Source organism: Hoplias malabaricus, chromosome Y (genome assembly GCF_029633855.1).
Source record: "Hoplias malabaricus isolate fHopMal1 chromosome Y, fHopMal1.hap1, whole genome shotgun sequence".
Taxonomy (NCBI): domain Eukaryota; kingdom Metazoa; phylum Chordata; class Actinopteri; order Characiformes; family Erythrinidae; genus Hoplias; species Hoplias malabaricus.
Window position 1 is genome coordinate 16,023,185 of NC_089820.1, and position 23,657 is coordinate 16,046,841.

General features: G+C 36.6%; 3 protein-coding genes across 5 annotated transcripts; all 3 read right to left on the reverse strand.

Moving 5' to 3' along the window:
- Positions 1-61: 61 nt before the first annotated feature.
- Positions 62-4,222, reverse strand: LOC136679757 (zinc finger and BTB domain-containing protein 26-like). Of its 3 annotated transcripts, none has more exons than XM_066658429.1 (2): positions 3,946-4,038; positions 62-2,491 (listed from the first exon to the last, which is right to left on the reverse strand). In XM_066658429.1, exon 2 carries the CDS (start codon positions 2,482-2,484, stop codon positions 1,258-1,260), a length of 1,227 nt encoding a protein of 408 aa, XP_066514526.1. In that variant the 5' UTR covers positions 2,485-2,491; positions 3,946-4,038; the 3' UTR covers positions 62-1,257. The 3 variants fall into 3 exon arrangements, with proteins under 3 accessions (XP_066514526.1, XP_066514525.1, XP_066514524.1); XM_066658428.1 differs by having other exon boundaries at positions 63-2,491; positions 3,990-4,121; XM_066658427.1 differs by lacking the exon at positions 3,946-4,038 and adding an exon at positions 4,156-4,222 and having other exon boundaries at positions 66-2,491.
- Positions 4,223-9,643: 5,421 nt separating this feature from the next.
- LOC136678801 (keratin, type I cytoskeletal 18-like) lies at positions 9,644-16,585 on the reverse strand. Its single transcript, XM_066656940.1, has 9 exons — positions 16,563-16,585; positions 15,455-15,896; positions 14,734-14,816; positions 14,498-14,654; positions 12,607-12,771; positions 12,162-12,287; positions 10,407-10,624; positions 10,245-10,270; positions 9,644-9,981 (listed from the first exon to the last, which is right to left on the reverse strand). The coding sequence occupies exons 2-9, from the start codon at positions 15,848-15,850 to the stop codon at positions 9,866-9,868; spliced, it is 1,287 nt and encodes a 428-aa protein (XP_066513037.1). The 5' UTR covers positions 15,851-15,896; positions 16,563-16,585; the 3' UTR covers positions 9,644-9,865.
- A 3,103-nt stretch (positions 16,586-19,688) lies between these two features.
- Positions 19,689-23,444, reverse strand: LOC136678399 (LIM/homeobox protein Lhx6-like). Its single transcript, XM_066656457.1, has 8 exons — positions 23,421-23,444; positions 21,876-21,998; positions 21,524-21,645; positions 20,983-21,197; positions 20,743-20,831; positions 20,560-20,655; positions 20,059-20,185; positions 19,689-19,813 (listed from the first exon to the last, which is right to left on the reverse strand). Exons 1-8 carry the CDS (start codon positions 23,442-23,444, stop codon positions 19,689-19,691), a joined length of 921 nt encoding a protein of 306 aa, XP_066512554.1.
- Between the last annotated feature and the right edge of the window lie 213 nt (positions 23,445-23,657).

The following is a 23,657-nucleotide window of genomic DNA, read 5'->3' on the forward strand; positions in this document are numbered from 1 at the left end:
AATATTATGCAGGCTTCCATTTCCTGATATCTGGCAAACGGTTTATAAAACATATATAAACATATTTAAGTGTTTATAAAATCCATTTATTAATTCAAATGTAAGTTTATCAATGAATGACAACTTAAGCTTCCTTACTGTTGAAATAAAACAATAATGCTTGAATTTACAGTCACACCTGATGACAAAGACAATTGTACACTAGTGATGATTCAGATTTCGTGCGTTTTTTTTTTTTTGGACAAAAAAATCTGATAAGGATACAGTCAGCTGAAATCTCTGTTTTAGTACAATCCAGACATGGTTCCATTATCTAAAGCAATGTTACGACATGCTAAAGACCGATTCACAGGATAAAAGTACTCTCTGAGTAACTTATAGAAGCTTATAAAGATGGGATTTCCATTTTACCATTGTCACCAATCCATGCATAATCTGTAGCCTTTCCTGCTGTTTTCCAAGTAGAAACATTACATCAATATTTTGTAGACGAAAAAGATATCAATAAATTTTCTTTAGTGAACGTAAGGGGTCATTGATACTAGTATTAAAACATAGGCATCAACTTGTAGAGGGCATTTCTTTCTATTAGAATTTTAAATAATTGGCAACATACACTTTAAGCCAGTACTAATCATGGTTCAAGTACATGCTACTGACATAAGAAAAGAAAAGCGCAAAAATTCCCATAGGATTTAATATATTTACCAATGTGTCAGTGGGTTTGTTCCTACAGTTTACAGCTTAAATAGAGTGTACAGCTGCCTAAAACAGGTTTAAGTCTTTACAGTCCATGAAATGATGCTGACATTGTTTGGACAAGACTAGAATCACAAAGATCCATTATTTCATTTTAACACTCCACCATATAAGGACTTAACCTGCCCAAACGGGAAACCCTTACACTTGAATGTCTATAAAAACACATTTGCATTTGAATAAATTAGATTTATCAAAAGGACATCTACACAGCCTAGTGTAATTAATATTACAGAACATATTAACTGTTAGTGTGCATACATGGCCTATGAAAGTGGTTCTTAGCCCTGGTCCTGGAGTACCACTGCCTAGCATGTTTTCACCGACACAACAGAATTTTTGCAAGTAGCAGAAACTCCAAAACGTGAAGAATAATGTTACTTGCAGGACCAGGATTGAAAACCACTGGCCTATGATATTTGTACAAGATGGTTTCCAAGTCTTTTGCCCATGAAAGTCTTTACAGATCTCTTTAGGACATGCAAAGCCATTGCAGATTTAAAACCCTTCAAGCATGTTACCTTCATTGGCATTGTCAAAACTATTCTTTCCATGGATTTGCTTCAGATGTTTGCGAAGAACAGGTTTATGTGCAAAGACCATGTCACAATAATTACAGCGATGTGGTTTATCTCCACTGTGCAGGTTCAGGTGGTCCAGCAGTGAGCACTTCTGTGTGAAAGTCTTTCCACAAATCTTGCACTGAAATGGCTTGATGCCGGCATGGACTCGCATGTGGCGGTGCAGGTTTCCTTTCTGTGTAAAAGTCTTACCACAGAGCAGGCACATAAAAAGCTTATGCATCTTCAGGTGATTTGCGTAATTCTCTAGCTGACGAAAGACACGAGCACATTTCGGACACTGGTGGTACCACTGAAGGCTTTTTTCGGAATTTCTTGAACCGCTCCATACATTTTCTTTCCCTGAGCCACTGGGACCAGGAGATGAAAGTGGATATTCAAGCCCAGGATTTGTTGCCATCTCAGTTGGACGTGTCTCTACAGTTGAGTTAATGAGGGAATGCTGGGGCTCTGGAGATCGTAATGTGGGGGAGCGAGGGGGACGACTTTGGTAGCTTTCAGACATCTCCTGCATTCGATCTTCAACAGATTCTACTTTAATAATATTGATGGTGCTTTCTTCTCCTTGGCCCTTAGTTTGGGTATTGCTAAACAAAGGAGGAGACCTTGGTTCAATAATCACATCATCGTCATTGTCATCTTCAATAACATTGTCCACATCTTCATCATCATATACTGTCTCAATAAGCGGTGGGTCCCTCTGCTGTGTGTTAACATTGGAAGGCTGATGACAGTGATGGCTACCATCGACTTTATGAGGCTTAATAAACTTATTCAGGGCTTGTGTGCATTGCTCCACAATATGACCCATCTGTAGGAAACTGGCAACCGTCAGATAATGTACCAGTTCCAGCTCAGGGAACTCAAGTGTCCCTGTATAGCAGGAAAGAAGCAGTCTCCGCCCAACCTCTGCATCCTGCAGTGTGGATATCTCCACCTCATGTGAGTCCTGTAGAAAAAACTGGTCTCTGAGAAATGGAGAGCCAGCAGCAAACACGACTTTGTGCCCAGGAATCTCCAAGTCATTGATGCGGACAATTACATCACAGAAGCGTCTGTCTCTTCTGAGTACATCCATCTTCTGTAACATGGAGTCCCCAAATGTAGCAAAGCTGAACTGCAGAATAACACCATCCTGAGCCATGGTTTACCTGAAAATTAGCAGAGCCATTAATCAGTTAAATTATAAAAGACACATTTATATATTTACTTTTATATGATTAGAATGTGTTCTGCATTTTATTTTGAAATTAGGCTTTTATCATTTTTACGGTGTTGAAAAGTCCAAGTATAATTACTTTGTACTGTATAATATTTCAGAATTTAAAAAAAAACTATATAGTAATTATTACAAGCAAATTTTACATAGTGACATTTTTATATATATATATAAATATATACACACTACATTAAAGAGCATTTCTATTTTGTGAAGTTATATTGCCTTGTAATCTTTCAATTTAATCTTAGGAAGCTGTTTTTTGTTTTTCACATATTATCATTTAGTGCAGCTATCTCCTTAATTTCATTGGTTTGAAGTAATTATTTAAAGTTAATTTTTGCATTGTGTTTTATGTTCATCAGTGCTTTCTAACGACTGTGTGTCATAAAACAGGTGGCAAATTCAGGTCCACAAGATTAAAGCCCTTCCAAAAATGTTGTTTTAAATGCCCTGACACCTCAAATGCTGTTCTGAGCTGATTAAAGCTGCCAGGTAATTAAATTAAACAAATTTTTAATTTAGCCACCTCTGAAAAACAACCACTAGGATTTTCCCCGAGGAATAAAGAATGCACTTATTGATCATTTATCCTAAGTTAATAAATACCGATGTGAAATTTTGCCTTTTAATGGTTAAATGGCTATGTGTACCAACGTATCATGAGGAGGGGTTCTTGTAGTCTTTAAATTGTAAATATGTCCCTCTTGTACATACAGTATGCAAGAATTACATTTTACATTTAGTCTAGAACGACCCTGTAAGTCTTTTTAATGTCAGTTTGGGATATTGCAAGACTGCAGACTTATGTTTCATCTAAGTAGTTAAGTAATTAGTGCTTGTACTAATAATGTAATGAATATATAATAATATATCGTTGCTGTCCAATTAAAAACATGTATTTGTCAAAAAAGAAACTTTACAGGAGAAGGAATAAACTCTAACTTTCAGTGGATGTCACTATAAGTCAATTCATCACGAAATGTTCACAGTGTGAAGGAGAGCTGCTGTGTTCAAATGTAAATAACGACGATATGTAAATTACTGTTTACATTTTGATCATATTTTTCCCATAGTCTTCCAAGAACTCTTTTACAATTATTTATGTAGGATAAGGTTGCTGTATCACATCCCAAATAAAACTAAATAACAAAGTTTGCCTAGACAGACGAGGAATTGTTTTTGTTTCTGCATCTAAAAGGTGGATCAAATATGCAGGTATGTAGTGGTAGTTACAAGCTGCAGATACACGGTAGATAACTGTTAAGTGGAGTTCATAAATTGCACAAAGAGGGTAGCAAAGAAGAAGCTCATTTTGCTGATCTCCTATTTACATACACATATAAATACACGCATGTGCACATACATGAATACTCAAACACATACCCATCATACACGATTCAGAAAACACACAAGAAAGTCCGTCTTACAGTACATGAAGTTGGCCTTTAGCCAGTTAGCTGGAAAGCAAGCCATTGCGAATATTCTCCTAGATAAATAAAAGCCAGATGTGGTCCTGTCGTAATGCCCAACCCATAGAGAAACAGCAAACTCCAAAACCGTTTTCCCCATTATAAAAATAAGTTAAAGACTTACCGTGTATTCGAGAAACAGGCAGAATCTTCTTTCATCACCAGCTCCCAACGGAGGAAGAGGCGGAGCCAACACCGGAATAAGCACGGCCCTGTCTCAAATACCACTATATTCCCTACGAGAATACTGTCCTGTGCCTTGATGCAGTAATCTCCCTCAATATAATAGCAGTGTTCATCCTTGTTACTGTGCTAATAGTCTAGTACACTCGTTAATTCACCATCCATGTAGATTCAAAATAAAGAGTTTTTTTTTTTACCTAAAAATAACCAACAGAGGTTGTCATTTTTATTCTAGGCTTAGAACTGCAGCATCTGAACTGTGTAACTTTTGGAGGACAGTAACCCCTGCTGTAAAAGTGAATACATTATTGTAGGGGGAGCACAGATCCTTACGTTATATATATATATATATATATATCACGTATTTTTTTCCAAATAGAGTTTAATTGTTACGATTATTTATATTTGTTTCAAGTCAAGTTGAGTCAAGTGGTTTTTATTGTCATTTCAACCATATACAGTGGTGCACACTACACAGGGAAACGTTCCTCCAGGATGATTGTGCTTTCATAGAACAACAAACTACAAAATACAACATAAAATGCACCTGTGCAGTAATATGTTACCATTTCCAATAATTACATAAGACAGTACAATTAACAGCTGCAGCAGTGTTAGGTAGTCAATAGCACCTGGAAAAGCAACAACAGAGGACTACAGGGGAGAAACAGCTGACACATTGGAAGCAACAGCGTTTGAAGCATACAGTGATGTCAGAAGACCAAAGGTTACCAACTCTGTGAGCAGGATGAAAGAATTCAATTGAATGGTGATGATGTTGCCCAGCAGTGGATACAGCTGCAAAACTCCAGGGCCTGCTGGGAGAGCAGTGCAATGGAGGTGGCGACTTTCTGCAAACTGGCTCTTGAAAAATTTCTCAACACATTAACATCAGAGGACTTAAGGCAGCACAATTTGTTAGTGGTGCTCCAGCCTAAGTGCAGCCATTGATGAGGTTGAGCAAGCAGAATTCATCCTGCAGTGACCAGTACAGTGTGAGGTGCTATGCCATGCAGAAAAGCCTATCAATATATACCAGAAAAGGGATTATTTGCTGGCAATGCAAAAAGTGAGGGCTTGTTGGTTCTGTATGCCAAGACTAGTGGGGAGACAAGAATTACCTTCATTGTTAATGCTGCTTCTGCAAGGAATGTGGCTCGGGTGCTGCATAAGTGGAAAATGGATCAACATGCTCATTGATACGGTGGTTTGGTTTTGCTGCGGAAACTAGAGTACATCCCAACACTAATAGTGGCACACAGATGACTGGGAGTCAGCAGTGTTCCAGCTTATGTCCGTTACCAAAGTCCACATTGACCTGAATGGAATAAAATCAGTTGCTGTATAAAGTTTTGAGTGTGTGCAACAGTTTTGGTTAACTCCTGAACAGGATGAATGCATTCTTGGTGAGGATTTCTTGGAAGCGACTGAGGCACTGTTAAATAAACATAAATAAACAAATGGTAATTCCGGGAAGAAATGTGTTAATATTTTCACGGCACCCAATGTTGGATTAGGAGAGCAGAGCTCCAGCACATGGGGCCAGAGCATTCCCTAGAGATAAAAGTCACACAGGCAGAGAGTCACACAGGCAAAAAGCATGTGCAGTGGCTGCAGAAAATAAATGACACTGTGCCTCTGTCTCTTCTATCTGCTCTTAATGCTAGCAAGATACCTGGAGTTAACAACTGGGCTAATGCTTACAATGGCCCTATAGTGCTGAGGACATTAAGGATCAAGGCCAGAGCTGTGATTGCTAGCAGACAGAGAGAAGCTCAGTGAATGATCACAGACTGGAGCATAGATACTTCCTCATACATTGAGGTGTGATGGCAGGGCTATTCCAATTTCATCTCTATTGGTGTCCCTTTTATGATAGCGACCATGCTTTGCTCTCATGGTTTTTGCAGCACAAGGGGCCTGAGGTGGAGTACAGTGCTGAGGAAGTATTCCAAGATTTAACACTGCTCCAGATGCTTGCAGAGCAACACCCTGTTCTACCACCCTATGCTACTGTGTACCTTCTTTACTATGAGTGCCTAGAGGGGAAGAGATTATGTTCCTGGGACAACCAGGCCCCAATGTGAAATGCATGCTCTGAGTTGCCTGTTGAACTGTAAAATGATTGATAAGACTTCTGTGGGTGCTTTTTGTCCTTTGGGACGCTGTGTATTGGCTTCAAGACACTGGGCAGGGCTACGAATCATGGGGAGGTCCCACCACCAACAGCTTCCCCTGTTCAACATTTTGGGGTTATTTTTGGGTGTTCTTACTTGCATTCATCGAATCCGAGTAGGCTCCAGACCCACCACAACACTGAATGGGATAAGTGGTTACAGTCAATGAAGGTCGTTGTTCAGTGTTAATAACAGGGAGGGCTTTTTTATATATTTAGGTATGTATGTGTGTTTGTTTTAGGTGCATGAGAACTTATATGTGCAGAGTACTATCCACTGTCAGGGAGATTTGTCTGGCAGTGAATTAAGTTCTTCCAGACCCATGCCCAAATACTACTGTGTTTATTTGCTTTTAGTTATGGCACATTTGGTAATGGTAGTTTGTTTGTTGGCAGTATGGCTGTGTTTCAAAATCCATCTCGCTGCACATGCCAATATACTTGAAATGTTTATGTGTAATATTGATGTTGGATGGATATTTTAAAAGAGGATGTATACTTGGGATTGGCGACTCCAAAGTGTCCGTAGGTGTGAATGTGTGTGTGTCTGTGTTGCCCTGTGAAGGACTGGCGCCCCCTCCAGGGTGTATTCCCGCCTTGCGCCCAATGATTCCAGGTAGGCTCTGGACCCACCGCGACCCTGACTTGGATAAGTGAATGAATACAGATACAGATAATGAATGAATGAATGAATGTATACTTGGCCCAATACAAATTAAAAGCCTCACCATGTTCTACTCTGTTTGTGACCTATGCAGTGCAATGTTCTGCATCATAAGAGATACAGCTCAAACTAAAAACAAACAAACAAAATAATATTTTTAATTCGATTTATTTATTTATGGCAAATGTATGCAAATATTTATGCAAAATATCTTTAATGTAATTATTGACAGTTATAATCCTGGCCTCCACCAGGGGGCAGTCATCCAAAGAGTCCCTCAACCTGGCTGAATGCGATCAAATCACTTCAGAATTGTACTAACATGTAGTTTTAATCCTTTGCAGTAGATCTTGAAGCAAATGGGGTACAAACGTCATATTACAAATGGTGGAAAAAACTAAAAATAGTCTAGGATTTATTCCAGGTGTTTGGCATCTATGCTAATCTTAAATCAGATGTAGATCTGTCAAGGGTGTTGAAATAAAATTTTGGGAAGGATTTTTATATTCTGGATATGTGCATGTGTATTCTGGAGTTCATCATCAACACCATTTTATATTCTTCAAGTAAATAGACAGGTTGGATGAACATGTGTCCACACACTTCTATTTAGAGAGAAAAGCGGTACAACAATATTATATCCCTAATATTAATTACATATACATTTTTTATAGATTGACTGATAGTGTAAAAGCTGTTAGTTGTGAGCTATTCTTTGACAGGGTGAAAGAAGGTATTGAATTTACCTCAGCTCTATACAACTATTACCTCAGGGAGGTCTGTATCATTCCGATCTTTTTAAATACACACCCCAGTTTATCATAACCATATCATCATATCATCTATAGAAGATAATAAATAGTGTCAGACAACATATCAAAACATGAATCTCCCATAAGTAGGTTATTCTCCCTCATGACAAGCTCAGATTACTCCAAGCTGTTCACTGTGGTTATTTGTATGAATTTCATGTGTCAGCTCATAACTGTAAATTCTCATGAAATTCAAAGAAATGTTTTCAAAATATATTTCTTCTCTTGTTTCTTTTACTGTGCAAAAACTGACCATGCATCACTTAATTTCCAAACAAAATAACAATAAACTGTTTTCACACATCTGGAAGAATGAATAAGAAATAAAGAATGGAACAATGAAAGAAAGAAAGAAAGAAAGAAAGAAAGAAAGAAGGAAAGAAAATGAAAAAGATAGAACATAACAGAGGACAGAAGAAGAAAGAAGTAGGGAAAAGGGAAAAACATAGAAAGAGAAAAAAAGAACAAACAAATATAAAGTCATGAGTGATTTTAAGTGAATCCCAAACATTCAGTGATTGTTACTGATTAATTTTGAGATCTGGCCTCTCGTGCACACCGTTCATGTTTCAAAAAACACCATGCAGCAAACCGCAGCAAATTCTTTGAGTAAATTTCAAACTTTATATAATTTTTCATTTATTCATTCATTCATTGTCTGTAACTGCAGTGGGTCCGGTGCCAACTCAGAATCACTACAGAACCAGACCTGGTACCAACGTGTGTATTTTCACCATGGGAGGAAACCAGAGCACCCAGAGGAAATCCACACAGTCACAGGGAGAACTCCTCACAGACTGTCTCCCAGAGCTGAGCTCACACCCACAAGCCCAGGACCCTAGAGCTGTGTGACAGCGACTCTACCTGCAGCACCATCGTGCAGCCCTTTGTATAAATTTCTCCATTTCATTTCCCAGTAATAACAACAAAAAAAGATGAAAGATTTTAAAAACTTGATTATGGTATCTACTTGCATGATTGTTTTGAGTTCCCATAACATTTAATAACATTCTGAACTCTAATTCTGGAAACAATTGTTCTATTGTTCCTGTTATCTAATGGATTATCTTGTAACTTCTCCTCAGATCACACCATGCTTTATAACCTACTACGAGTATGTGGTACTTGAACTTACCCGAATAATAATTTCACCCTGAAATTTACACAGGAATGTTTGAGATTTGTTCTATTACACTGCCCTTCTGGGTGAAAAGTAAGAATTAGACCTACTATTAGAACTCTGCTAATCAGTAAAATTACTACTGTATCTACAAAGGAAAAAGCTTCAGTGCAACAACATATGAGGGGGAATGGCACGGGAAAGCCTTTCATTCACAGACATCACAAAAGGACAGACATTTGAAACCACTGTGATTACGTGCCAAGGCTGGTTTACTCTCTCTTTTCTCACAGAGTTGCTGGGGTTTTGTATCTCTGCTCAGGTTCTACCATCACTACACTGTAGGCTCTGACCAGACTGGTTCTTTACATTCTAACACTACTACATGGTAAAGCAATATAATACCACATGGTACAGGACAGTTTGTGTTTCTCTCCTGTATATTGTGGCTTTCTGCTTTCATATGACTCTCTCTAGTATTAAATTCAGTGATGGATCAAACCTGTAAAAGAAAAGAAATATACACTAGAACCTTGAAGTAGTTACCTGTTTCCATATTAGTAAAAATTAATCATTTCTTAAAGTCTTTCTCCTCTGATTAAAACGTATCTGTACAGGACAATGAGACATCTGACACAGCAATCTCAAACTGTTACTTTTATTTCTTTCACATTCAAACAGTAAATAAATTCCACAGGTGACAACGGGCTAGTAATTTGTTAGTATTGTTATTGGTCATGATTTGAGCTGATTCTGGGAAAGATCTGTGTTGAATGCCTTGAAATATCAAGATGGCTGATGCCTATTATGATATGTTTTTCCATTTAGATGTGACTGGGTGACAGACATGATGGCTGAAGTAATGATGGAGCGCAGAACTCACTTCTTGCGCTCCTCAATCTGTTCCACCTCACTGGATTCGTCCACCACTTTGCCATTGACCATAGTCTGGGTGACAACCTTAACAATCTTCCGTGTTCTTACCTCAGGCTCTTCTACAAATGAGCAGAACATAACATGTAAAACATAATATTTATAAAATAAATGAATGAATTTAAAAAATGTATATATTGGAAGACAGGAATTTATGGATCTGTGTAAATTAAGGGCCCATATGATAAATATGTTTACTGTACTCTAAAAACTGTTAAAGTCTCAAAAAAGTTGCAAAAGCAAATTATATAGGTTCTAGTTTATGATGAATCTATAGATTTTGGGCTCTTTATGTTTTTAACAATTCTCCAGATCAACAACTTACTTTTAGGAACTGCAATTTCCTTAACCCTAAAAAACAAAACAAACAAACAAACAAACAAATAAATGAATAATAATAATTATTATAATATTAATAACAAATGTTTTCTCAGCTGCACACTTCAAACAAAATGATTTACTTTCGTTCAATGTGTTCAGTACTTACACCTCCTCTCCCTCCAGTAGCCTCCTGTAGGTGGCGATCTCCAGCTCTAGGTTTTGTTTGACTCGAAGTAGCTGTTCGTAGTCAGTTTTGTTGCGCTGCATGTCCAGACGTAGCTGTGAGAGTTCATCCTCAAGCTGTGTCAGTGTGCCCTGCATGTTCTCCATTTCCATGGCATATTTATGGTTAGTTTCCCCAAGGTTCCCCTCTAGAACACCAACCTGGATAGATTAGAACAATGTGAATAAATAGCAGTGAAGTATCCCACCTATCTATGTGTAATAATATATATGTATATATACACACACAAAAAAAATACAATTATATGTATTAAAAATAATCTCTTTATACTTATAAAATAGCAAATATCTACAAATATTCAAGAATTAACCTGTTAGCTTTTAACAGCACTATCCAACAATAAGGTAATATGTGCTCTAGCAAATGTTTACCATATTGTTATTATCAAGTATATTGCTGATGTTGACAAATAATAGACTACAATTTTACTAGTAAGTTCTGCTATTTCTAAGGACAATCTTCTTAAAGCTAGGACACATACAATATATATTACACAGAAGAGTATAATGGTTTAGAAATCTGTATCCCTTCTAACCCAGTAAACATTTAGCCGTTGATTCAACGTTGAAATAACGTAATGACTGCCGTCTAGTCAACATTCTCTTAAGGTTGAAAATGAAAGTTGAATATATGTCTAAACACAGACATTGAAAAGACGACTATTAGACGTATTTTGGACGTCCATTGACGTTATTAATTGGTCCCGAAATAAATTACTTGTATAAAACGCATTTTGGACGTCCACTGACGTTATCGATTGGTCACCACTTAACTAACTTATTAAGATGGAATTTGGACGTCCATTGACGTTTAAAATATATCCTTGACCGACAGACTACTTTTAGACCTATTTTGAACGTCCAGGGACGTCCCTTGTTTACTGGGAAAACATTAATATTGTGTCAGTGTCCCATTTTATTAAAAAGTGCATTCCTTTGTCATTGTACAACATACAACAAAATGTGTCGTCTGCATTTAACCCAGCTCTGGCAGTGAAAACACATACACTCACACACACTAGTGCACTGGCTGTGCACATACACACAGAGTGGCTAGCAGTCATCCCTGGGGAGCACTTGTGGGTTCAGTACCTTGCTCAAGGGCACCTCAGCTGTGGATTGAGGGAGGAGGAAAGTGCTGTTCTTTCACTCCCACTGCCCCCAATTTTCCTGCCGGTCATTAGAATCAAATCAACGACCTTTCAGTCCTAAGTCCTCTTTTCTAACCATTAGGCCACGGCTGCCCCAATTCATATTATAAATGATAGTATCCATCAAGCTGAGGCAAATATACTAAATTAAAGTGTGTTTATAATCACTATTCACATTGCTAGGTAACACGGGCATCTGTTCTGTGACATAACAGTATTTTAAAATTAATGTTCTCCTCTGAGTGTGTTGGCACTTTTGGCACTGTGTTAACAGCAATGTGAACAGATGCAGTAGCAGAATTTACAAGTGTTGGAGGAAGCAAATCTTGGCCTTTATCTTTATAGATTGGTAATATTATAGCATTGGGTAAATGGTAGAGAAAGTGAGTGCTAGGACTACATTTGTTAGAAAATTGGGTTCATGGAAATTAAACATTTGGAAACTTGAAAGGAAAATGGCTATTCAACTTTATGCAACTGTTTTTGAATCTCTTTCTTAATCAAAGGACAGAAGTACTTAGGTTTACCTGTTTCCGGAGACTGTCCAGCTCCACTTCAAGACTCTGTAGAAAACGACGTCTCTCACTGAGCTCATTCTGAGCACACCGTAAAGCTTCATTACTCTCCTTCACCTCTGACTGCACTGCCTCCAACTGCAAAAAGACTATCATTTAAACTGTAATCATGTAACATACAGTTTTAAATACAACATGTTTTGTTAAGTACAGATAAACACAAAATTGTATGTGTTAATAAATCATTGAGTAAAGACGTGTCAGATACAGATAAGGTAAAAAAAAATTAGCCAACACTAATTTATATAATAAAATATAGCAAAAATATAGCAGTATAAAGCCATGCAGATTCCGTTTCCAATGTGTAAGAATTTCAATAATGAAATAAAAAACGAAACAGTTTATCTGTATAGCCAATGATGGGTTAAAATAAGAGCTGTTTTTTTCACCTACTGACCTTCTTCAGGTACCACATCTCAGCTTCCTCTTTGTTTTTGCGAGCTATTCCCTCGTACTGAGCTCTCAGTTCAGCCATGATAGCTCCAAGGTCTGGCCCCTGGGCTGCATCTACTTCCACATTCACTTGTTCATTGGCCAAACGGGTTTTCAGTGTTTTAATTTCCTGCAGAGTATCATAAGCTTAGTTTTATTTTTCAGATGTCCACTGTATATTTTGGTTTCAGATTTATATTTTAGTTTCAGTTATATACAAGTATGTACTGTATGATATAAAATATGGTTAACTCTAACCCTGTACAAATCAATATTTCCAGTTTAACTCAACAATATAGAAGCATATTAGTATTGACAATGTTGTACACAAAATGGCAATGCATTCCTAAGTTTGAATGTAAATGCTCCGCTCATACATGCAAGTTTGACCTCAAAATTCATTTTCAGATTCAATTTACATGTACAATTTGGTAGACATCTATTAGTATTTCATTTTACATTGATTTAAATGCTATGAATATCTTTATTTAAATTTAAAAGTGTTTTTCAATTTATATCAACATGATGCAATAACAATGTCAAAATGATAAAATATTCTTTACCTATGCATTATATATAATATGTATTTGCCCACAGTAACAATGAGTTTGAAATATACTGTTCAAACTCACCACCACACAAAAAAGAGGGTAAAATTCAAATGTTAAAGGGGAAACATGGCTTCTCTGCTTTGCAATTACATTACTTACATTTCCATGGCTTCCTCACCTGTCAATCAGGGGCCAGTGGCACACTCATTGGACAAGGCTTTAATTAAACACTGGGTGGCTGAAGACTTATCTTCTTTCTGTTATTTCTGGTTCTACCTTAGTGCATAGCTTTATGTTTTGGTGCCAGTGCACCCACGTTACAGCAGCACAGTTTAAAGTGGAACAGAAAATTGGAAAATAATTTAATTGTCCCGTTTCTGTCACCGTTTCCTCCCAACCTTAAATGGCGCTGCAGTTAAAGCAAATTTTTATGATAAACCAGAAAACTTGGTAACTGTCGATTAAACACTTTTTTAATGGAGTCATGTATAAAGTTGAGCATCACAAGTGGCTGTTTCTTTCTAATTCACTTTTTTTTACGTCAGTTTGACCAGTTGGTTTACATTTTCACAAGCATTTTAACACACTGAGCACAGTAGAGGTTGTAATGTTAATGTACAGCAGAGAAGCGTTGTTTCTGTACTCTCTCTGTTTCTCTCTCTCTCTCTCTCTTTCTCTCTCTCTCTCTCTTTCTCTGTAGATCTTACATATACCCCACACCAATTCCTAATAGATAGCAATTACATGTCATACATTTTACATACAATAATAAAACTAGCAAACATCCTGGCAGGCTTTTTGTATAGTATTCTAATATTCCCAGTGCTCTGTGAGGATTGCTGTCATGTGTACATAATATGAGAACCGCACCTGGCTGTCTAAACACACCCATCCTTTAGGTTCTGACTTTTGTCCCCTACATTTGTGTGTGTGTGTGTATGTACTAACTGTGGGAAAGAGATGGACTGGGTGTTTCCATTTACAATACATATTATTAGCTTTGCAGCTGTCAGCTGTCATATAAATTGAGCATCCCCTTCACATACTGATAAAGCCTGTTGATAGATGTTCTCTGCTTTGACATATGGGTCTAAGAAAATATTTTTTAGAGCACATTGTACTAGGTTTATTATACTGTAGTTACATTAATTTTTAGCATAATCAAATAAAGCATATGGTATTCTTAGACAGGGGCTAAGCTTATTCTTGGATTAATCAGTGAAGAATATTTTTGAATACTGTGTAGTGCAGGAAACCCTGCTTTAATATAAAATCCTGATAGACATTTTTGTTCATAAACATTACCTCATCGTGGTTCTTCTTTAGGAAATATAGTTCCTCTTTCAGACTGTCCAGGTCTCCTCTGAGAGTAGTGATAATTTGATCATGGTCTGATTTGGCTCTGCGTAAAGCAACGCAGTCTCTCTCCACAGACTGACAAAGAGCAGCTTCTGCCTCCCACCTATAAACAAAAACAGTACAGATACATCATGTAAACCTAAACAAAAACATTAGTCACACTTTCCCTGGAAGAGACTCACTTAATCCTGAAGTCATCAGCAGCAAGCTTTGCATTGTCGATTTCCAGCATAATGCGGGCATTCTCCAGGGTCTTTTTCCTGACCTAAAGAGCACAGTTATCAGTGACTTCCTTTTACCAAATTCAGTTAAACCAACTGAGCACCATCTCATTATTTAGTATATATTATAAGTTGTAAAGATGAGATTGAACAATTTAATTGTATTTATACATCTTAAACCCTTACATTTTACAAAAATATATAAAATAAAATAAAATAAAATAAAACAAATACAAAAAATAAATCACACTCTTGCTATTATACATACTGCCATGATCTAATTTAATTTTTGCATTAATATCATCATTATTTTCATGTATACTTCTGCTTATGCTTACAGTATACTTGTACATAGTTTAAACTTGAACTATGTAGAGTTACCTGGATCAGCATTAAAGAAATAAGCTTATTGATGTTTTATTACTTATAGAGGTTTATCAGTGCAACTAAATAATTTAAAAATTGAAGCAAAGTTTACAGCTTCATCATGTCATCCTGTTCTTTCAGATTGTGATAAATACGTTTAAAATGTATTACTCCAGTCTAAAAAATAAGTCTGGTGCCAATAATATTTAAGCCAAAAGAATTCCAATATTATCACAAATCCCATATTTCCAACAATTTGACCAAAATAATTTCTTAAATTTCAGGAGATGTAAGAAAGTAAGATCCATGTACAAACCTCCTGCCCAATAGCATGAGCCTGAGCAATCATACTCTCAATGTCATGACCTTTGGGAGCTCTCTCCAGCATCAGCTGCTTGATCTTCATCTCCAGGTCAGTGTTGGACTTCTCAAGTGACCGCACCTTGTTGAGATAACTGGCCAGTCGGTCATTTAACCCCTGCATGGTCTCCTTCTCACTGGCTCCCGCAGCCAGGCCGTTCAGAGAGAGGTTACTCAGTATGTTAAGGCCATTACCCACAGAGACAGAACGTGACAAAGACAGCGTGCTGGCAGACGATAGAGACACTGGGGCTTTAGAGCGGCCACGACTGCCCCCATCTCGCAGAGATACGCTTGAGAAAGAAGGCTGGCGGCCCAATGAATACGTACGCATGGACAGGCTGGAGTTCATGTTGGCGGTGTTACGAAAAAGAATTACCACAGTGTATGAGGGCTGACTGTGGAAAGAAGTAAAGAGAATGCAATTAGTGGGTGTCCGAACATCATACAGCCTCTCTCTCACAAAATCAGATGACGACACAGACTACAGATGTCAAACACAGACTACAGATGTCAAACACAGACTACAGATGTCATAATAAAACTCAGTTAGATGAAGCAATTAAAAAGGCCACAACTGACTTTTTTGGTTAAATATTTATATTAGAAAGACACTAACTGAAAAGTGTATACACTTATCTACATCCCCAAATATGCCATTTATTTTCTTGATAAAGCAGCAATGATTACTTTTTGCTTGATAATAATGCAGTACTATACAGTTTAAGATGCATAGCTGTTTATCTATGTTTTTGAAAACTTATCATGAAAGTATTTTATGGATAAGAATTTCGAATGGTCTGATATCTCTCGGTTTGTTCCATTTCTATGATTTGGCCATCAGGTTCTATGTTATGAAAACAGTTTTAAAAATACGTATACACGAATAACAGATACATAATAAAATAATACACAGAAAATAACAAAACACTACTTCAAAACATTGAATCTAATCAACTTAAAGCACACAGCTGAGATACAAATACTATTATATGCACAATAAACAAAGGGGGGGGGGGGTGTTAAGGGGAAGATCGGGAAAGGATTTTATATGAAGTACTTACACTGATGCTTTCCAAATGGTCACTGTCTGGGTTTGGCTCAGATTAACTTAACTCCGGTGTCATTTATACACCTAGGCTGGTTTGAGGCCACTCCTGAATTTGATTGGTTGTAACTGTTCATGAGTGGCCAATCAGATTATTCCAGCCAGTAAGGATAGCCTGCATGCATTTTTCTTTTCCAGTTTCCTAGAATTCCTAGAACACATTCACCATCACCAAAAACACCAGATAAAAAATAGCCAGCTTTCTTAGCTCTGGAACTCAAACCATATTACATTATTTGGTAAACCAAAACACCACTTAGTTTTATGAGGTTCATATTTAATATATTTCATTCTTCTCAGCTATTTCAAATGTGCAAACCCCCCATTAAATGGTTATTTTAAGCATATTTCTCTTTGTTCCACAAATGTTTAATAATTTTTTGATAAGCATTCATTTGTTGCACAAATATTAATTCACCTTTTCACTCCCTGGATATAAACTGGTTGAAACTACCCCTATAAAGTATATATTTACTTATAGTAAAATGTAAAGTAGCACATTTTATATATAGTAAATATTTGAAATGTAAAATAAACTCCATAATATACTCCCCTCACCCTTATATCAGAAGTGATCAGCTCAAAGTATAAAACATATTTACATCATAAAGTTCAGTAACTCATCATGGCATAGACTATAAACCATAAACATGTGTGGTCAGTTATGTTTTGGGTGTCTTATAATTAGAGGAGCCATATTTTCTGAGTCTTGCAGAACCTGTTTAACACTCAGGGAGTTTCGATTTGGTTCTAGAGGAACTGACCTGTCCCACACACAGTCTGCATTATCCTGAAACCAGAGAACTGTGCTCCACATTGGGACAAGCCCTCACAGACCACACTAGCCAGGAGGAAGTGTAAACAATGGACAGTCAAAAAGTGTAGAAAGGCAAAACCCCTGAGAAACTGGTGCAATGTGGGTGAAGGGCTGATCACCTGACTCACCCATATCAGGTCATGGTCCTTAATCCCAGCCTCTATTGTCCCCAGTGTCTGTCTGTGGCACTTCAGGGAGTTACATTAATCTGCTGTTTACTTACAGGGGGCGATATTTAACAAAAAGAATACCATCACGATTTATTAATATACTGTTCCTAAATAAACAAACATGTTGTTTTGTAATATCTGAAGTTTAGAGACACTCCCATTGAAGTGTCCAATGTTATATATGGAGTTTGTATGATCTCCAGAGAAAAGTCAACAATATTTTACTTAATGAAATTTTACTTTTACATTTAACCCATCCATAAGTTTATATATATATATATATATATATATATATAAGAAAATTATTATGATTAAATTCCCTAATGCTGATTGTTGTATAAGTATGGTGAAAATATTTTGGTTTAAAATTTGGCATAAAGATAAATGCAGGGTGCTGAGAGAGAACTGAAATGAGTTTCTTAAAGAATTTCTATCTTTAATCTGATGGGATTTTTTGTGGAAAAGCATATTTATATCACAGTAATGATGATGAAATATATAACTGGTCAACGTGAAGCTAAATCCTCTGATTATTTCACTCTGAATCAATCTAAACTAGATAAATCAGTCTAAATCTGTCACACAAGCTTCATTTGCAGCTAGAACTATATGCGCCATCATCTGGAAGAAACATGCAAGTACAGAATTAACATCTCTATTTCCAGTGTTGTTTGTTTTACACTCAGATAACTATACGTGTACACATTTATGTCTTGTACGGGTCATGTATCCCCTATCACTTTTCATTTTAAGTGATACTTCAACAATACCACCCTTGTGTCTTTGTGCTGTTGTACTGTATTTTGATGAAGACTGTAGATGTAAATAGAAATAGGATAAAAGGTAGAATAGAATAAAAAGTGCTCTTTACAGCAAATAATTGACAATGGTGTAGTCTGTGAAGGGGGGAGAAATTTCAGATTTGAGTTGATGCAAATGTATGGGGGATAAATGTACTTTGAATAACAAAATAACTTTCCTCAAGATCTTCATACTGCATGTGATATTCACAACCCTTTATATTTCATACTGTTAGTTATTCTGTTCAGCATTGTGTGTTCGTCCTTGTGGCAGAAACAGGGTTCACAAACGTTGTATAATGTGATCATTTCTGTATAATTTTCTGGTCATTTCTGAATAGCCTTTTCTTTTTACAAAGCGGCAATTTCTCAGCAGGTCTAAGTGCAGTCTAATCAATAGAACAATTTGAGAATTTTTCATAAAATGGCCTTAAGAATGGTCAGATCGGTAAGTAATCAATAAGACAGACTGAGTTCAGTGCCTGTTATGGTCGCCATTAAATTGCTCAATGAGTGAATTGTATAATGGTCATGGCTAGATTGCCCATTGGGTGAACTGTGGTATCTATTAAACACACAAAGCTGAAATTAAAGACCTTCAACCTAGAGCACAATCATTACATTCCAAAGAATATTGCAGTGACTTGGGATTGATCTGGGGCATATTGAGCAGTGTTGTATGAGCATCTATGTCCAACCTTCATTATTTTATAACATACTTTCATATGTATGCATGCATTTTGCCTCATAAGCATAGGCCTTTAACCCACCCCCGAACTTTCTGCTCTGCACACTTTAGTTATATCTTATTTAAAATTGTATAAGGACATTAAAGGGTTAAGCATATTGAAATCTGGGGTTGTTCAGACACGAATTGTAAACTCAGAACAGGACCTTATTAAATACATCAGCTTAAACATACAATAGTGTGCAATATCACATACAAACCATTTAAATTATTTATTAGGAATTATTTAGAAGAAACTTGCACAAGGGACAGTTTTAAGAAATTTACTTTCTAAAGAAAAGAGTTAATGTAAGAGTAAATCTCTAAAGAGCAGTCATAACACTGGGGCAAAAAGTGAAAACCTCTTTAATTTTATGTTAAATAAATTGTAATGTTTATTTTTGCTGGATATAACAGAATTGAAGTGTATTCTCTGACTATTTAAAGGTACAGTACATATTCATTTATTGTTCTCTACATGTACAATTTTTTCTGATTATAAACATTTACCACAAGATATTTGTATCTCAGCTACATATAAAGCACAATACCAAATATTAACATCATGTTAATAATCCTGTTGCTTCCTTTGTACTGTTGCTCCAACACACCAGCTATCTTGCTGGTAACTGAAGGTGGACTGAGATAATATCATGGCAAATGTCTGAGTGGCTGTCAAAGAGACTGACTCATCTATGAAAGAAAAAAAGACTAATGTTAAATAGAAATCTAAAAAGTGCAGCAAAAATATTTCTGTAACATATAAAAAGATACATCATTTTAAGAGGAAAATTTGCTCTTATATAATGAACGTTAATGAAACATGACTTCATGTCATTTTGAATAATTTGTCTGTAGGATGCTGGCATTAAATGTAACTGAACAATGTGATGCTGTATAAACCACATAGTGAATCTAATGTATATTAATGACCTCACCACTGATGTACTGATGTAGGGGTACCATCTGTGCCGCTTCAAGCTTGTTAAAAGGTGGGTAGTGCAGTTCATCCAACTTCATTCCATGGCTCTTCTTGTGCCTTGCGCGGCAGTTTTGAAACCAAACCTGTGAAAATGTCACATTTTAATTCCTTTCACTCTGACCATATTTTCATTTATAATACTTTAAGGCTGAGCCTGGCTTATGACAACACAGAGTCGATTTATCAGTGTGTTCAGAGAGCAGTATTCAGACTCAGTCATTTTTAATGTTACAGGGGAATTCCACCCATATTTAAACATTTTGTACACTTTAAACAATGTAATAAGTTATTCAGGACGGAGTGTGACGTGGACCATTCTAGAAAAAAAATGATAGATTTCAATACAATAATGGAAAAAGGAAGTAAAGTGAACAAAGTATTAAATATTTTTTATATACAACGGCCAAGCCACAACATGCACTAATTCTTTCCACAGCAAAGCATGGTGTTGGTTTACCTGTATAACTCTTCGGCTCAGTCCAGTCATGTCTGCCAGTTTCTGCAGTGTCTGGACATCAGGGTTGTTATCCAGGCTGAACTGTTTCTGCATGACCTGAGTAAAATCAGAAGCATGACCATACAGGTTGCAGGTTTTAAACTTGTTGTGAAGCATAATCTTTTTCTCTTGAATGTGTGATACCTGTAGCTGCTTGGAAGTGAAGGAGGTGCGAGCTCTCTTGGAAGGTTTGGAAAGACAGCCTGAAGGCAAAGCTCCTTCTAGACCTAACCCTTCACAAGAAAATAAAATAAATTTGATATGGTTCCGTACATAATACATTTTCATTATGTTATGTAATAAAGTTATATAATGTTGTACAGTTAAAACACATTCAATTAAAATGATAGATTATTCCCCCAATGTTTTAAATGTTATACTGACCATGCTGTGCCACCATTCTTTCCACCACTGTGTCATAGTGAACACGACACAGAACCCTACTGTCCACCAAGCCAAACTCCTCTCCTGTGGAGAGTTGTCTTTTGCAGGAGAAGCAGGCAAAGCAGGCAAGGTGATAAATGTAGTTTTTAGCTCTGCGGACCCAGTCAGTAGCGTTGACTTGGTGACCACACCAAGCACATTTTATACCAAAGGTACTAGAAGAAAAAATAAAACTCAGCTGTGTATTCTGTGAAGTACATGATTATATTTTATATTAAAAAAACACATTATTTTAACTCAAACAAACAGAAACACATTCATTACTTTAAGCCATCTCTTTAATCTTAAATATTATATAAGGATGTCCTTGTTGGTTCACCCCTGAGGTCTAAAAAAAACCTTAGTTTTCAGGGCTGATACGTCGTGAAACACCTCAGTGCTTTTCAGGAAACAAGCAGTTTTCTAAGAGATGCTTTTTAATCAATGCATTTGTTTCAGAAAAACAGAAACCTTTTTAATCAGAATCTCAGAAAATGCTAACCTGTTATAATCCAGTTTACAGAAAATCTCCTGATTCCTGATGTAGCAGCTGCTGTGTTGATGCAAAGATGTTCTGCACACGGAACACTCCAGACATTTTAGATGCCAATGTAAATCATTCACCTGAAGAAAAAATGTTTTCATGTGTCTTCTGTTGCAAAAACAATTTATTGTATTTAATCAATGATAAGATCACACCAGACTGTAATATAACCAACCTCACTATTAATGAATCTGCAGAAACAGCAGCACAACAAATGAAATTAACAGTATGTCTTACCTCATATTATACCTCACAACAACAACAACAACAACAATTATTATTATTATTATTATTAGACATTCATAATCACCTTTAATAAGTATCTATCATGAATTTCTTGTGTGCATCGAGCACAGGTCTGAGAATGTGCATTAAGTGAAGATACTAGTGATGGCTCACTCTTCAGACTTTCATCTGTTCCATTCAACAAGGGCTAAACATAAAATATAGAGATAAAATGTTTTTCCATGAGTTACATTTCATTTATTTACAGATGACATAAACTATAACACCCATTCAGTCATTGATCTCGTATGTTTGTTTAAATTATTAAAGTTTTGTAACCATTTTTGTTCTATCATCTTTAAATCCCTAAATACATTTATTTTTTTTTAAATGCTTACATTTATGTGGACCTGATTTTAAAATAACAAGACAGATAGTTGTTCAGTTTAAACTCACCATTTCTGAGGGGAATGGCCACTGCAGCAGCTAGGTGCTCTATGGCCTCACCTTATGCCTGTCCTGTTTTATAGACTTCTAACAATGAGAAAACTGCACAGCTACAGCAGCAGGCCCTAATTATGACTGGACTGGAATCGATTAACTCTTGAACCCTTGAAAATAATTATCTTACATCATCCAAACTAAAAAAACCCTCCCTGCTCCCTGCAATTAGTAATGACTCAAAGTGGTCCGGTGAGGATGGAGTGAGGGTGTCAATTTCAGCTGTCCATCAAAAGGGACTGAGGCCATCCAAGGAAACTTACATCTTGCCAAACATATGTAGCTGAAAACGGCAAAACGTATGTAGAGGTCTGTGATTGCTTTTTTTTAAAGGTCTTAATTATTTAAGATGTTTAAAGGATGTATTGGATGTATATGAACTGTTAACAACCCATTTCCTAAAATGTTTCAATCTGAAAATAATGTTAACCCTGTATTTAATTTATAATAGCACAACGACAACATTTTCATTGTTGACATTTAGAAAGTTTTTCTTTTAAAAAATATTTGCCCATTTTGAATTTGGTACAGACTCCAAATTTCGAACAATAGCCCCATTCATTCTTATTAAAGCCTTTTTTGATTTCCAAAGTAACTGCAGGGCGAGGACTGCACTTCAGCCATCAACCACTTAATAGTAAATCATGTTATATTTTGTACAGTTAGAAACTTTGGATATTGCACTTGTAGAAATATCCAGCAGGGGGTGCTTCAGGATCTCATATCTCAGCTGTCCTTCTTATTGGGACATTTCTGTACTATGGGTTACAAAATATAGAGAAGAGCAGGGGTCGGTGTTTTAAAAAGTGCAGTGTTAACAATGTTTAATGCAACTGATTGCAGAGACATTGTGAACACAGGGAGTACAGGGACATATATCAAGCGCATTGTGGCGCTACGTGGTGAAGGTGGGATCTTTTGGTCTTGTATCAATTCTGACTCAGACCTCCCTTGCAATCGGAGCCGGCGGTAAAAGTAGTAGTAAAACTAGTAAAAAGATGCAGTAGTAAAACTCCCGTGCACTCAGGTCACGGGCGGAGGATTCATTCATATCCCCCGAAGAAGGGAGTTAAGCAATTACAGTTCTTTTTTTCGTCGAATTTACTTAGGTCTCGCCATCTGCACTCACTCCGCGGAGATTCCCATTGCGCATCTAGACTGCGGTTTACGGTTTAACTGTAAGAAATTGATTCTAAAACATGAATCACTAGGTTTAATAAGAAAAGAGGTTAACCAATCAAAAGGTTACCAGAACCGGGTACAAATATTATAATTTCTGTATTAATTCTGTAGGAATTAATAGCTATACTAAATGTAATAAATGTCAGGTTCTAATTGCATATGGCAGAATGAAGGGCATGATGAA

Excerpts from the sequence above, each read along its gene's own strand:
- LOC136679757 (XM_066658429.1), bottom strand. The coding sequence starts at position 2,484 with ATGGCTCAGGATGGTGTTATTCTGCAGTTCAGCTTTGCTACATTTGGG.
- LOC136678801 (XM_066656940.1), bottom strand. The coding sequence starts at position 15,850 with ATGAACTCCAGCCTGTCCATGCGTACGTATTCATTGGGCCGCCAGCCT. Across the intron at positions 12,772-14,497 it reads TAAAGAAGAACCACGATGAG|GAAATTAAAACACTGAAAAC; the intron begins GTAATGTTTATG and ends GATACTCTGCAG. Across the intron at positions 10,271-10,406 it reads CTACTGGAGGGAGAGGAGGT|GGTTAAGGAAATTGCAGTTC; the intron begins GTAAGTACTGAA and ends TTTGTTTTTTAG.
- LOC136678399 (XM_066656457.1), bottom strand. The coding sequence starts at position 23,444 with ATGCGCAATGGGAATCTCCGCGGA. Across the intron at positions 21,198-21,523 it reads TGTAAACTGGATTATAACAG|TACCTTTGGTATAAAATGTG; the intron begins GTTAGCATTTTC and ends TTTTTCTTCTAG. Across the intron at positions 20,186-20,559 it reads TGAGCCGAAGAGTTATACAG|GTTTGGTTTCAAAACTGCCG; the intron begins GTAAACCAACAC and ends ACATTTTCACAG.